Source organism: Podarcis filfolensis (genome assembly GCF_964270895.1).
Source record: "Podarcis filfolensis genome assembly, chromosome: 6".
Classification (NCBI taxonomy): domain Eukaryota; kingdom Metazoa; phylum Chordata; class Lepidosauria; order Squamata; family Lacertidae; genus Podarcis; species Podarcis filfolensis.
In genome coordinates, this window is record NC_139609.1 from 71410397 (window position 1) to 71424356 (window position 13960).

At 44.4% G+C, this 13960-nt stretch overlaps 1 protein-coding gene across 5 annotated transcripts in view; it reads left to right on the top strand.

Moving 5' to 3' along the window:
* The window catches only part of RALY (RALY heterogeneous nuclear ribonucleoprotein), a 206008-nt gene that overhangs the window by 159606 nt on the left and 32442 nt on the right, over positions 1-13960 (top strand). For all 5 annotated transcript variants that reach the window (XM_083619144.1, XM_083619147.1, XM_083619145.1 and 2 more), the window contains one exon: positions 9929-10192. In XM_083619144.1, coding sequence (XP_083475270.1) covers positions 9937-10192 — 256 coding nt within the window. In that variant the 5' untranslated portion in view covers positions 9929-9936. The remainder of the gene's footprint in view (positions 1-9928; positions 10193-13960) is intronic.

Sequence of the window (13960 nt, forward strand, 5' to 3'; positions counted from 1 at the left end):
TTGGCCAACCCAATGCAATGCAACTTTTATGTGCATGGCAGATTTCACACGCACAGCAGGTGGCTCAAGATGACTCCAGTTTACATTGTTGGCCAAGGACCAGCGCAGTGCAATGCGATGCGCTTTTTATGTGCGTGGCAGATTTCACATGCATAGCAGGTGGCTCAAGACGAATCTGGTTCACATTGTTGGCAAACTCGAGCATGCAGCTCAGGATCTCCTCTGCTATATCAGCTAATCTCAGGTCTTCTGAACTAACTTGGCAAGTCCTGCAAGTTGGAGGGATGTCACTATCCTGTATCAAGTGCTCTGCTGGCCAAAATGTGGGCAAGAAGAACTCAAAGTGAGGGAAGGAGGGATATATGGAAATACAGTGGTACCTCAGGTTAAGTACTTAATTCGTTCTGGAGCTCTGTACTTAACCTGAAACTGTTCTTAACCTGAAGCACCACTTTAGCTAATGGGGCCTCCTGCTGCCGCCACACCGCCAGAGCACGATTTCTGTTCTCATCCTGAAGCAAAGTTCTTAACGCGAGGTAATATTTCTGGGTTAGTGGAGTCTGTAACCTGAAGCATATGTAACCTGAAGCATCTGTAACCAGAGGTACCATTGTACACACACGTACACACTTTCATTTTGTTTATCTTACCGAACATTGTCACCATCCCATTTCCCCAGAGGCAGCTCTTCAAAGCAGCCCCTTAGCAGAGAAACATCTCTGTTGCTTTGCTAGGTGGGTGTTGTAAAGAGTTACCTCTGGGGAAACTGAGAGGGGGAATCAAAACCCCACATGTCCTGTGGGACCCTCTTCAGCTGGAGATGGGCTTCAGGCCCCCACCCTCAATTTTCTCATGAGCCGTTTTAAAGAGCTAACTCTAGTAAGTTCATAAGGAGAGAAGGAAGCATCTTCATCCCTCAGCATCTGGCATCCACTGGCATACTGCTTCTGAACATGGCTGTTTGGCATGTTTAGAATAGAACTTCCTCTGCTTTTTTGCTCCATCAGGGCTGAGGCTGGTAGGCTAATCTGTCTGCCCCACCATTAAAAGCTGGGAGATCTCTCCAGCAGCTGCTGCCAGGTGGCAAAGCAGACGAGAAAAGAATGGGAAACAGTAAGTCCCAGAGCTGGCAAGTTCCCAGCTGAAGTAGTGAGAGAGCCCAGGTGGCAAGCTCTGATTAATCCTAGCTCTATTTTTAGTTAACAATCCATTAATCAGTTAATTGCACCTATTAATTGATTTCTTTTAAAAAAATGCCTTCTAAATAGATACCCCAGTAACACCATAAACTCTTTAGGCAGAAAAAACGAGTTCCATTTCAACTGTGATCACAGTGGTTCTTCTTCTGTTTATTATTTGTTCAGAGAGATCAGGTTTAATGGTATTTTATAGGTAGCATGCTAGGGACAAGGCAGTTTACAATTCAGCTGGTGAAAATAAGTCTATTGCATTTATATCTCATCTTACCTTTTCCGGAAGTAAGCAACACACCGTTAAAGGGAGCTGCCACACCTTGAATATTCTAATTGCTGTTGGCATGGATAAGATTCCCTCTGTGGTCCATGTCATGTGCACTCTCTTGCTGCACAGCACACCTGGGTGGATGAAGGTGAGAGCAAGCGTGGAGGGAAAGGGTAGGAGGAGCAGTGGACGCTCTCAGTTTGTTTTCCTATCTCAGCCCAACCTGGTGCCCTCCAGATGCTTTGGACTACAGCTCCCATCACCCCTGACCTTTGGCCACACTGGCTGGGGCTGATGGGAGCTGCAGTCCACAACAAATGGAAGGCACCAGGTTAGTCTCAGCTACGGTAATTTCCAGGGCTAGGAGAGCTTTGAAGAATAAATCAGAGTCCTAAACAGCAGAGCCAGGGAGAGGCTTGTTCCCAAATTAACAGCGGCACCTACTGGCCAAGCAGAAACCTGCAATCACCTGCACAAGTCACTGGATTCTAGGCAATGCACACAGAAGCAGCTGATTTAACATCACTTAGTGATGTTGCCCAAGATTCTAATTGGTTCGCACATACTTTGAAATTAGCTGGTCATAATTCCTATATGAATCATAAGCCCTGGTTCTGACTTACTGAAATTGCAATATTTTTGTGATTACAACCAAGATTTGTTACAAGTTAATGTCTCTTTTTCTCCACTTGGGTGGTCTGAGTGATTGGCCTAAGCAGCCAACTACATCATCTAGCTCAATATTATCAAACCTGCCTATCACAGACTCTCCAAGGTTTCAGACAGGGAATTATTCCCAACCCTACCTGAAGATGTCAGGATCTGAACTCAAGACCTCGGACGCTGAGCTAACTGAAACTGATCCCAGGGCCAGGGTCCAAGCACACCAAAACAATCTGCATAAATAATAGGTGCCTCACTTCCACACCACCATCTGTGGAAGTAGACACACAGCAAATAACTCCCAATCTATAAAACTATGAATAACCTTAGACTATCACCACCAACAACACAATATACAGTGGTACCTCGGGTTAAGTACTTAATTCGTTCTGGAGCTCCGTACTTAACCTGAAACTGTTCTTAACCTAAAGCACCACTTTAGCTAATGGGGCCTCCTGCTGCCGCCACGCCGCCAGAGCACGATTTCTGTTCTCATCCTGAGGCAAAATTCTTAACCTGAAGCAATATTTCTGGGTTAGCGGAGTCTGTAACCTGAAGTGTATGTAACCTGAACCATATGTAACCCGAGGTACCACTGTATGCTTGAGTAAATAAAGTGTGTTTTGAGCTGGCACCAAAATGAAAGAAGCCATACTTCAGAGGGGAGGGCATTCCATAACTAGGGTACTACCAAACAGAAAGCCCCTTTCTTACATTGCCACATAATGAAGCTCTGCTGGCAATGGGACATCGAGGCAACCCAAAGATCTTAACGCACTCTTAGCGCATGCTCAAGATGATTTTTCTTTAACTCTTTAGTCACCCTTTTAAAAGCCCACAGAGGTCCTGACTCACGATGCCGCCTCCCCCCTCCCCCCCCCCCAGTGGAAGCTCTATATTTATTTCCAGTCGCTTGTTAAAACTTGAATTTGTTGCTCTCCTTTCCAACCACAGTGAATTATAATTATAATTCACACCAGCAAGAACATTAAACGGGCATCTCTCAAGCTACATGATGGCAACTAAATAGCTGCTTGGTGTAGAGTCAGTGGTGATAAGGAGAAGGATTTCTGTGAATAGTAGTAACATCCCACAAAAAGCACTAGTAGAGGCAGTTAGAATAGAACTGAATAGAATAGTTTTTTTCTGTTTATGGTCACTGTAATGGCTTTATTGTCATGTACTGTTTTTGATTTTATGCTATGCCTTTTGCTCTTGGGGCGCTATCAGATGACCTATTTATTGAGCATCCATCTGGAGTTGTTTAAGCAACATTATCTATTTATTGAGCATTTGCTCTGTTTACAGGGAAGTTAAATGGTGCAAGTGTTATCCCACATTTTCACATCACTTTCCTTATTGCAAAAAGTCCAGTCTTTGGGGGAAGCAGGTTGATTTCACAAGAGCTGCAAATCAGCTATAACTGCACAACTTGAATTTGCAGGTACATAACTGAATCCTTCCCCAAATTAGCAACAGCCTAGAAGTGTCCTTAATTTTCCATATGTCACTTAGTGACTCTTTTGTAGTAAGCAGCTAATAAGCCAAATTACTAATTATTATTGTGATTATTAACACATCATTTTGGCTGGATCAAGACTATATGTAAGTCTTTTAGGGTGTGGCCTCACAATGGTTTTCGACTCAACAGTGAATCTCTCCCTGAGTGGGTCAAATCTCTTCCCTAATGGTGCAATATTAGATTTCAGCTGTCATTATGCAGTTGGAAGTACTGCTTCGCCCCTTTTTCAGAGAAGCAAGCTAATGCTTTTGCCAGGACAAACTATAATTCATTTGGGGGTGGGAGTGGAATGGAAAGCAACACACATTCACTGGGGCTTTTAACAAGTGACCGGAAGGTTTTTGCAATCAATCAGGTCAAAGCTTGATGAAAACTCGAGCTCCCCGAGTGAGAAATAACTCACTCCATTCCCTTTCTTCTCTTTCAGCTTGTCATGAGAATAGGGATGATGAGAGAGAATGAAAACATATCAGATGCTGAAATTCAGTGATAAGCTCACTTTTCAGATGCAGACAGGAAGCCAAAACATGGCACCTGATGAAGGCCTGCTGTGAAAGGAATCAATGCCGGAGCTGCTCAAAATAGAAAAGGGCAGAGGATGTGCGGATCGTTCACTTGCTCGCTTATTTATTTATTTCATAAACATTTATACACCGCTTGATGGTAAAAAAATCAAAGCAGTTTACAAAAAAGATAAAAAAATAAAACCAAGAAAAAAATCACAATACTTTAAAACATACAAAAAGTTAAAATACTAAAACAGATTAAAATTCACACCAGCAATTCTAAGCATCTGGATAAGCTTACCTAAACAAGAATGTTTTTAGCAGGCACCAAAAAGAATACAGTGAAGCATAGCTGTCAATGTTCCCCTTTTTTAAAGGGAAATTCCCTTCTTCCGAATAGGATTCCTCGCAAGAAAAGGGAAAAGTTGACAGCTATGCCGTGAAGGTGCCTGTTTGATATCAATAGGCAGGGAGTTCCAAAGGGCAGCTGCTGCCCCACCAAACAATTGAGTCCTTACAAATGTGGGGTGGGTGTTATGTGGCATCTGCAGTAGTGCCAGTTCTGCCGATCAAAGCATTTGAGTGGGCACATGTGGGGTTAGGTGATCATGAAGGTAAAATGGTCCCAAGTCATTAAGGCTTTGTATACTAATAGTAACACCTTGAACTTGGCCCAGTAGCAGGTCAGCAACCCGTGCAGATCTCTGAGCACAGGTGTCGTATGCCGACAAGATCCCACTCCTGTCAGCAATTGTGCTGCAGCATTCTGCACTAGCTGCAGCTTCCAGATTAAGCACGAGGGAAGCCCCACATAAAGTGCATGGCAGTAATCCAGTCTTGAAGTAACCAGTGAGCAAACTACTGTGGCAAGGCTTTCCTGGCCCAGTTGAACCTGGCTGTTGAACCAGCCGCATTGATAAAAGGCACTTCTTGCCACTGAGGCTACTTGAGCCTACAGTGACAGAGCTGGATCGAGAAGCATCCCCAAAACCGTGAAACCTGCTCCTTCAGGGTGGCTGCAACTGTTAGACAAAAATCCCATGACTGCAATCATGGAGCAGGAATTCTATCACATGACAGTATATGTTTTGACTCCACAGAGTGGGATGTGACGGATACAGGATGTTTGTGTTATCGTGTTCTGTGAAGTGGGACTATTGTCCTTTCTTCTTTTTCTCTTTGTTGTCTGATGCTAGAGAGAGAGGGAGCCATGTTGCAGTGCTCTGTGTGCGTTTATATGTAAATAAAGTAGATTAGCCAAAATGCTGAGTTGCTGAGGTCTATCACACATGAGCTGCACAGACTCTGTGGATCCCTAAGTGTGCCGATGTCTGTTGGCATCAGTCGCTGTGATGTTCGGGCAGAAGAAAGCTTTTGAAGCTCCCGAATGATCGACCAGGAGGGAGGGAACATGCCAGTTGGGCATGTGTCTCTGCCAGGGTCCTACTTGAGTGTAGGCTGAACTCCTGACAGCAACTCCATCCAGAGTAGGCAACTGGCCAGACATGGGAGCTACACACTAATAGTGCCTCCATCTTGTCAGGATTCAAGCTTGGGTTGTTGTTTTCTTATCCACATCATCCATCAGGGTGACCAAGGGCGACACTCTTCCATGGCCAGGCCTGAACCCAGATTGGAATGGATCTAAGATTCCTTCATTGCAGGGGGTTAGACTAGATAACTCTTGTGGTGCCTTCCAATTCCACCATTCTGATTCTATGATTCTATTATTCCAGATCATCTATGTCCTCCAAGAATGCTTGCAAGCTGTCCCACCTCTCGTCCCTTTGTCAGAGTCAATGATTCATTCTTTTGGCTAAACAAGAGTTTGAGATAAAGTTAAACAAACTTTCTCTGTTTTAAAAAAGGAAACCAAGTACAAATGTTGACCCTGCAAGAGCAAAGAGCAATATGCCTAGGGAAATTATGGACACTGGTCTCTAGGGAGCCTTTTAGATCAATATTTGTTTGTTTGTTTACCCAGCTCTTCAGCCAAAAAGGCTCCCAGAACCACTGACATTCATAAAGCAAGACAGTCCCTGCCTACAGACTCACCATCTAAGAGACATGACACAAGAGGAAAAGAGGGGGGGAGGGGGGAAAGCAAATTCAGACTTCCATTCTTAAAGTTAAATAGTTGTTGTTGTTTAGTCTTTCAGTTGTGTCCGACTCTTCGTGATCCCATGGACCAGAGCACGCCAGGCACTCCTGTCTTCCACTGCCTCCCGCAGTTTGGTCAAACTCATGCTGGTAGATTTGAGAACACTGTCCAACCATCTCGTCCTCTGTCGTCCCCTTCTCCTGGTGCCCTCCATCTTTCCCAACATCAGGGTCTTTTCCGGGGAGTCTTCTCTTCTTATGAGGTGGCCAAAGTATTGGAGCCTCAGCTTCAGGATCTGTCCTTCCAGTGAGCACTAAATAGTAGTTCTTATAATTAACAGCACAGGCGGAAAGTGCTGATACACTCAAGCCCTGCTCGCAGCCTTTCCATAGCCATCCACTTGGCCACTGTGACAACAAGATGCTGGGCTCAGTGGGCCATTGGCCTCATCCAGCGGGGTTCTACTTATGTTCTTAATGGTTAATCTACTGCATGGAATGCTGTTGGAATCATCCCAAGTGCTCCAAAAAGAACTTTGGTGTGTTTCTCTTCTTCAAAAAATTGTTGTGCCGTGCTATTCTGTATACATTTACTTGGAAGTAAGCCCCCTCTGGCTTCAGGAGGTCCTGTGTGTGTAGAGGATTGCAGCCTTATTTCAGAACAAGCAAAAGCAACATTTCCTTTGGAAAGCAGCTAATGAAATATTAAAGACACGTCAGATATCCCAGCCGCGTTGCATATCCCCTTTCCCAAAGCCTTGCTTAGAACAATATTGGTGGGGGACTGCTAGTACCGTACTGCTGTTGCTTGTGCCCCTTGCACATGTTCATGCACAACCGTACACTTCCTTGTCCCATGTGCCAAGCCTGCCTCACTGTACCTAAGACTGCATACATATCATACATTTAAAGCACACACACACCAAGAATTCTGTGGGGGTTTTTTAACCTTCATAGAGCTACAATTCCCAGGGTCCTTAGCAAACTACAGTTCCCGGAATTATTTCAGAGGGGTGTGCTTTAAGTGCATGATGCATACACAGTCTATGAAAGTTTTCAGCCCAGGATAACTAGAAAGCTGGTGTATCTAGGAGAGATGAATAGCTTTGTCTTGTCTCACAGCTCAGATTTGATGTTTGATATTTTTTTAAAGAACTACCTACTGGGAGCTGAGCCCACTGACACAGACCGTGTTGACATTGCATTGTGGGAGTGAAAAATGGAAAGCTAAAGCTATAAAGTCTGGCTCCGTGCTCTGTCTGGATTGCATATGCGTTGCTCAGATCTATTCAGATTGATCCGGGGGGCATGAATAATGCAGAAGGCATGAGAGGAGTGGGAAAGGTGAATTTGACATGCCCCATGGTATTCCAAGGCCAGCGCTGCTCTGCATATTGAAAACGGGGCTCAGTCCTCCTCGCCGCAGCCCAGTGCAATCGAACTGGCAGGCGGAAGAGTCTCTGCCAGAGAACAGCCTCTCACAGCTACTCGAGCCAATCTTGCAAACGGCTCAGGAAGGAAGACCAAAGTGGTACAAAGAGAAGCGTATTCAGAGTGTGCTGTTCATCGCCGTGGGAGGTGGTGGAAAGTCACACAGGCCTTGCCCCATGGCCCACAGGATCAGGAAGGGCCCCCGGTGGAAATTGGTGGGGAGAGGAGTGTCGGAAGCCAGAGGGCTGTTCAACACCCCCTTCCTCACATCCCTGGGAGGCAACTTTCAGCAAAGAGGGTTACGATTCAAGGAGAAGAGACATTTGAGAGAAAGGGTTTTTTTAATTCTCTTTGAATACAGTTGCCGTGTCCCTATCTCAGTCTTCCAAGGAGGGGCTCTCACAGTGGGGGAGGTGTCAGGGTGTAGTAAAAGCTTCTTAAATGTTTGTGTGTGAAGAAAGCATGAAGCAAACCTCATAGTATAGCCCACTCTTTTGCTTATAACTGGGATGGTTCAGATAAGATTTCAGAGATCCTTCTCTTTTTGTGATGTGTTCCTGTTCAGTCTGGGCAGAAACCCAAGAATATCCACCATCTTACCCAAACAGCTATTCCACTGTCTCTTTTCTATCATAAGAGTATTATTATTTATTAGTAGCATTCCTTCTGAAGTAGTAATTCTATGTACATCCACCTAAGCAAGGAATTCCCACTAAGTCCCCATCTGTGGTTAACAGTCAGTTCCTTTTCCCAGGGAATTCTGGGAACAGTAGCTGCATGAGGTGAATAGGGGTCCCCTAACCACTCTCAGCTGCCTTGACAAACTACAGCTCCCAGGATTCTTTGAGGGAAGCCATGGCTATTCAGGTAGTACAATGCTGCTTTAAATGTATAATACAGATGGTGTCCTAGAGACCCATTAGAAAGGGACAAGGCTGGTCATACTGTGAGGCAGGCAACTGCCTCAGGAAGCAAATGCTGAAGAGTGGGAAGGGCCAGCAAAGTTGGGGATGACAGAACTGTGCTGCCACATAGTCCTATACCTGCCCTGAGGTACAGCGGAGGCAACCAGTGATGAAGTAAAAATTTAAGTGCCAGTCAGGTTGGATTCTGTACACGGAATTTATTATCTGAGTGGGGAAGGGATGAGCTGCCATCTTGTCTATCACCCTGGGCAGTAAAATATATTGCGCCAGTGCTGATGGGAGGAGTGGATTGAGATTTGCTCTTTCGTTTGCCCATAGTGGGAAACATGAAGCACTGTGTAGCATCACCTGTCATGAATTCTCTCAGATTCTTGTATTTACCCTCCTATCTTGACTTCTTTTGCCCTGATAACTCCAAGGATGCAGGTGAGAAAGGAAAAAAAGGATAAAAGTGGGGGGAGTCAAATGAGAAGGAGAAACAATTACTGTTTTGTCTCCCATTTTATTGGTGGACCTGAAAACAAAAGAGAGGATCCCCAAGTTGTAATGCGGCAACCCTAATCTGTAACTGTGGTCGCATCCACACTGCGAGAGGGATTCAATGTTATGCTTTTCTGATTGTTCCACCAGCACAAGAATTTCTGCTTGCTTGATGGAATGACCCACCCCCTCCTCTTCTCAGGGTTCTCCTGACAAGATCTGGGGGAGGCATGTGACCACATGGGGTGAAGAGAGGAGGTAAACCCTCCTTTCACTAGCAAGAGCCCTTCAACCGGCTTCTATTAGAGTGCCAGTTGAGTTGAATATATTTAAAGCATATGGCGGCCCCCAAAGAATCCTGGGACCTCTAGTTTACTCCCTCTCATGCCCAGTACTCTTAACAAACTCCAGCTTCCAGGAATCTTTGGGGAAAACAATGTGCTTTAAATGCATGGTGCGGTTGTGACCTTTTTCTTGTTATTCTGTAGTAAAGACACCAAGAAAGGGAATAGTTCTCTCTACTGATTGGACCTCTTTCCTAAATAAGGAAAAAACCTCCACAATTCAGAGCCCGGATACTATAAACCTAAAATTAGGCCTGATTGAGGTCTCAGGTGCCACAAGACCACTGTTCCTTAGGCTTTGGGAGGATTTAGTTTCTACATGAATAACACCTGACAAACGGGCTTTGGTTGTCACCAGTTCACTTTGTTCTCTGCATATTTTTGACGGATCATTTTGCTCTAATCCCATGTGACCACCGTTGCCTGGCGCCACCAGGCTCTTTTCCTTTAGGATGCCGGTGCCTTCCTGACCCTCCCTATATCTTGCCTACTCAGGTGTCAAGATGTCACTGAAAGTGCAGACGAGTAACATCACAAACAAGAATGACCCCAAGTCCATCAACTCCAGAGTCTTCATTGGGAACCTCAACACAGCAGTGGTCAAGAAGTCAGACGTAGAGACCATCTTCTCTAAGTACGGCAGGGTGGTGGGCTGCTCTGTTCACAAGGGCTATGCATTTGTACAGTACTCAAACGAGAGGCACGCACGGGCAGCTGTCCTGGGGGAGAATGGGAGAGTACTCGCCGGGCAGACATTAGGTAAGGACTCGTTGCCTCTTTCTCTAATATCCTTATTTGGAACTTGGTATATGCAGACTAAGGTGGATGGGAACTCTCGGAAAACTGAAAGTCCCTGTGGAACTGGGGGAAGGCCTCTTCCATGTGAAGTTGACATGAATATCACAGAGTTTTGACTTTTGCATGGAAAGTTGTACTCTTGACATAGAACCTTGCGTTGCAAGGCTAGGCGACCTATGCAAAAATGTGTTCCTGAGGTTGTTTTAAGAGGACTTATGCCATAAGCTCCTTAGCCTTGGAGGAGGCATGAAAGAAAATAGCTTTGGTTTCAGAGGAGTATTAATTTCTGGAGCTGATCCCCTCTACTCCTGTTCAATAAGCAGCGTCAAGAACTAGCCTGCTATTTGTCGAGTTACGTCTCATATACTCCGAAGCAAATGTTGATTTGCACCCATTTGCTTTCTGCATAAGTAAAACGTTCATGCTTTACAACTTTATACTGCAAATACATGCCTCAAAGAGAGGATTACATTGAGGGGCAGTGCTTACATTATTACTGTTACTATTATTTATTAAATTTGTATACCGTCCTTCATCCTTAGATTTCAAGGCAGTTCACAACATAAAAATACAATATAAAAACACAAAATACATGATAAAAACAAGAACAACCCTCCCAAACCAATAACCCTCCCCCCAAACATATTTAAAAGGGTTTAGGATATTCATCAGCCAAAGGCCTGATTGAGGAGGAATGTTTTCGCCTGGTGCCTGAAGGTGCATAATGAAAGTGCCAGCTATCAACCACTTAAATAACTGATCTGGTGCCTTTTAACTGATAAATGAATTAACCAATTAATTGATTTAATTAAATCTGCATATTATAACTAACATTTCAAAAAAGAAGCACAATATTGCAGTAAACAAAAGTTACCATTAAATGTTAATAAACTTTTATGCATTACCTGTATAGCAGTCACAGGAAATCTAGCCAAATAGCCTCAAAAATAGGTTAAGTCTCTGCTTCATTAGCAGCCTGACTTATTACAGGGGGCCCTTGCTGATTAATCAACTAACATTTTAGTTAATTAATTTGCCAATTAAGCTAACTGCAGCCCAAATTTAAAGGCAGCTAGGAAGCATTAGAGAAGTAGGCCAGCCCTGCTTGTAGGTCATCTACCCACCTTCTTCTGCTGATTCTGAGTCTTTTGCAACTAACTTGGGCCTATTAGGGGCAATTTGTTGCAGATCCGTTTTGAGTCTTTGCTGCAAGACAAACAGATGTTCTAAAACCAGGTGTGTGGGTGTTCAGGATTTCATTTTCTGCAGTGAGGCTGCCAGCTGCTGAACACGAAGTGATGATGATGTTTGCTGTAGTATGCGCTACAGCAGCACCGAGAGGTCCCAAATCAAATTAGGCACCTAATGTGGCACACACTGTGAAAAATGCAAAAGGCTTATTCTCAGTGCTTTGGTGCCATGATATGTGACCGCAGCCCCCAATTGTTCACATATTACAAAAAGCAGCCCATCTACCACTAAACAGCCATGAATGATCACGCAGCGCAGGAGAGGCTTTTAATCATGAACTACTAGAAATGAAAGGAGAGAACACTATAAGCTACCAAATTTCCTTGGGGATAATCCTGATTACCTGCACTGCAAACATAACATGTAAGCAAGCTTACTGTGGAAAATATGTCCTGATGGAAGTGGTTACTTCACTTAAACCTTGCTTTCATTGAAAAGTCTGAATGCTGCATCCAATATAGCTCATTATTGGTATATGTGCTCTGTGTTAATACAGTAGGTGTAATACTCTGCCCAAAGCCCTTGTTACTGTTGAAAAGTAATAGAATCTTCTCATTCAGATCACATCTGCTTCTCTTTAAACTCCCTAGCAGCTCGGTACTACTGGTTAATTTTCTGAGGTCTCTGGTTGAAGGATCTCAAGTAGCACAGCTGGGAAAGCCTGGGAAATTTTGAAAGGGTCCATGGCTCATTGGTAGATCACATGGTTTGCATACCCCCATCATTCTGCCTGGACACCGAGGTCCAGCGCTGAGGGCCTTCTGGCGGTTCCCTCGCTGCAAGAAGCCAAGTTACAGGGAACCAGGCAGACGGCCTTCTCGGTAGTGGCACCCACCCTGTGGAACTCCTTCCCACCAGATGTCAAAGAGAAAAACAACTACCAGACTTTTAGAAGACATCTGAAGGCAGCCCTGTTTAGGGAAGCTTTTAATGTTTAATAGACTATTGTATTTTAATATTTTGTTGGAAGCCGCCCAGAGTGGCTGGGGAAACCCAGCCAGGTAGGCAGGGTATAAACAACATTATTATTATTATTATTATTATTATTATTATTATTATTATTATACCAAAGATTATAAGCTTCCATTCATAGCATTTCTAGTTATAGCATAATGGGCCCCATCTGAAAAGCTCAGCAGCCATTCTGAGTTAAATGATACAACTACTATGCCAGAATTATACCTTTAATATGCCCAGCCAGATCCTGCTAGAAAGTCCACAATCAGAACTTGATAACTGTTGTTTATGCTCAGAATCTGACTATGTCATTTTCAACCCTCCTCTGCCTTCCTTGATTCATGTGCACATTGGTGCAAGAAACCACCCACATAGTTGCACCTGTTCTGCTAGAAATGCACAGAGCTTGCTCTCATGCCCAATAGCAACTATGGAACTGGACCACTCACTTGCTATTGCCAATCAGTATGTACCTGTATAGGGACGCGGGTGGCGCTGTGGGTTAAACCACTGAGCCTAGGACTTGCCGATCAGAAGGTCGGCGGTTCGAATCCCCGCGACGGGGTGAGCTCCCGTTGCTCGGTCCCAGCTCCTGCCAACCTAGCAGTTCGAAAGTGCAAGTAAATAAATAGGTACCGCTCCGGTGGGAAGGTAAACGGCGTTTCCGTGCACTGCTCTGGTTCATCAGAAGCGGCTTTGTCATGCTGGCCACATGACTCGGAAGCTGTACACTTGCTCCCTTGGCCAATAAAGCGAGATGAGCGCCGCAACCCCAGAGTCGGTCATGACTGGACCTAATGGTCAGGGGTCCCTTTACCTTTGTACCTGTATAAACACCTGTACTGTTGAAAGAACAGCTCATGAGTTCCCCAAAGTCGGAAAGCCAGGGAGCTTCCTCCCAATGCAAACAGTAGCTTTAAACAGGGGCTTTTGTCATCAATAATAAAAGGAAATATGAGTTAGAGTCACCCTCTTTAGGTTGATTCATTCTTAAAACAGTTAATCTCTATTTCATCCTATCCTTAGCTATTCTGTCATCTGAGTATTTTAAGCCAGTGGCAAGCAAGATTAGATTTTGCCCAGCTGCATCTAATATCCCTACCTCTTGGAAGGATTAATGATCCCTGTCTCCTAGAAGGATCATTACGCGCAGGGCTTTTTCTTTTTCAACCAGAACTCACTGGAACTTGGTTCTGGCACCTCTCAGGTGGGTGCCATTGCCATTAGAAGAGAACAGGAGAGGCTTTCATGGTGAGTTCCAGCACCTCTTTTTCTAGAAAAATAGAACCAAAGAAGACACATTTCCCTGGGAGTAAGCCCCATGGAACTCATTTTTTAGTAGACATCTATGGGATTTCACAGGAAGATAAAGAACAATGGGTTGGAAAAGGAAGAGTTCAGCTAATTGGACAGAAATAATTTTAGGAAAAGAAGAAAGCTATATTTCTCTGTTCAAATGAATTAATAAATGTAAGGTAGAGACACAGAAGGCGAGAGAAGTAAATATTCTTAGGTCATGAC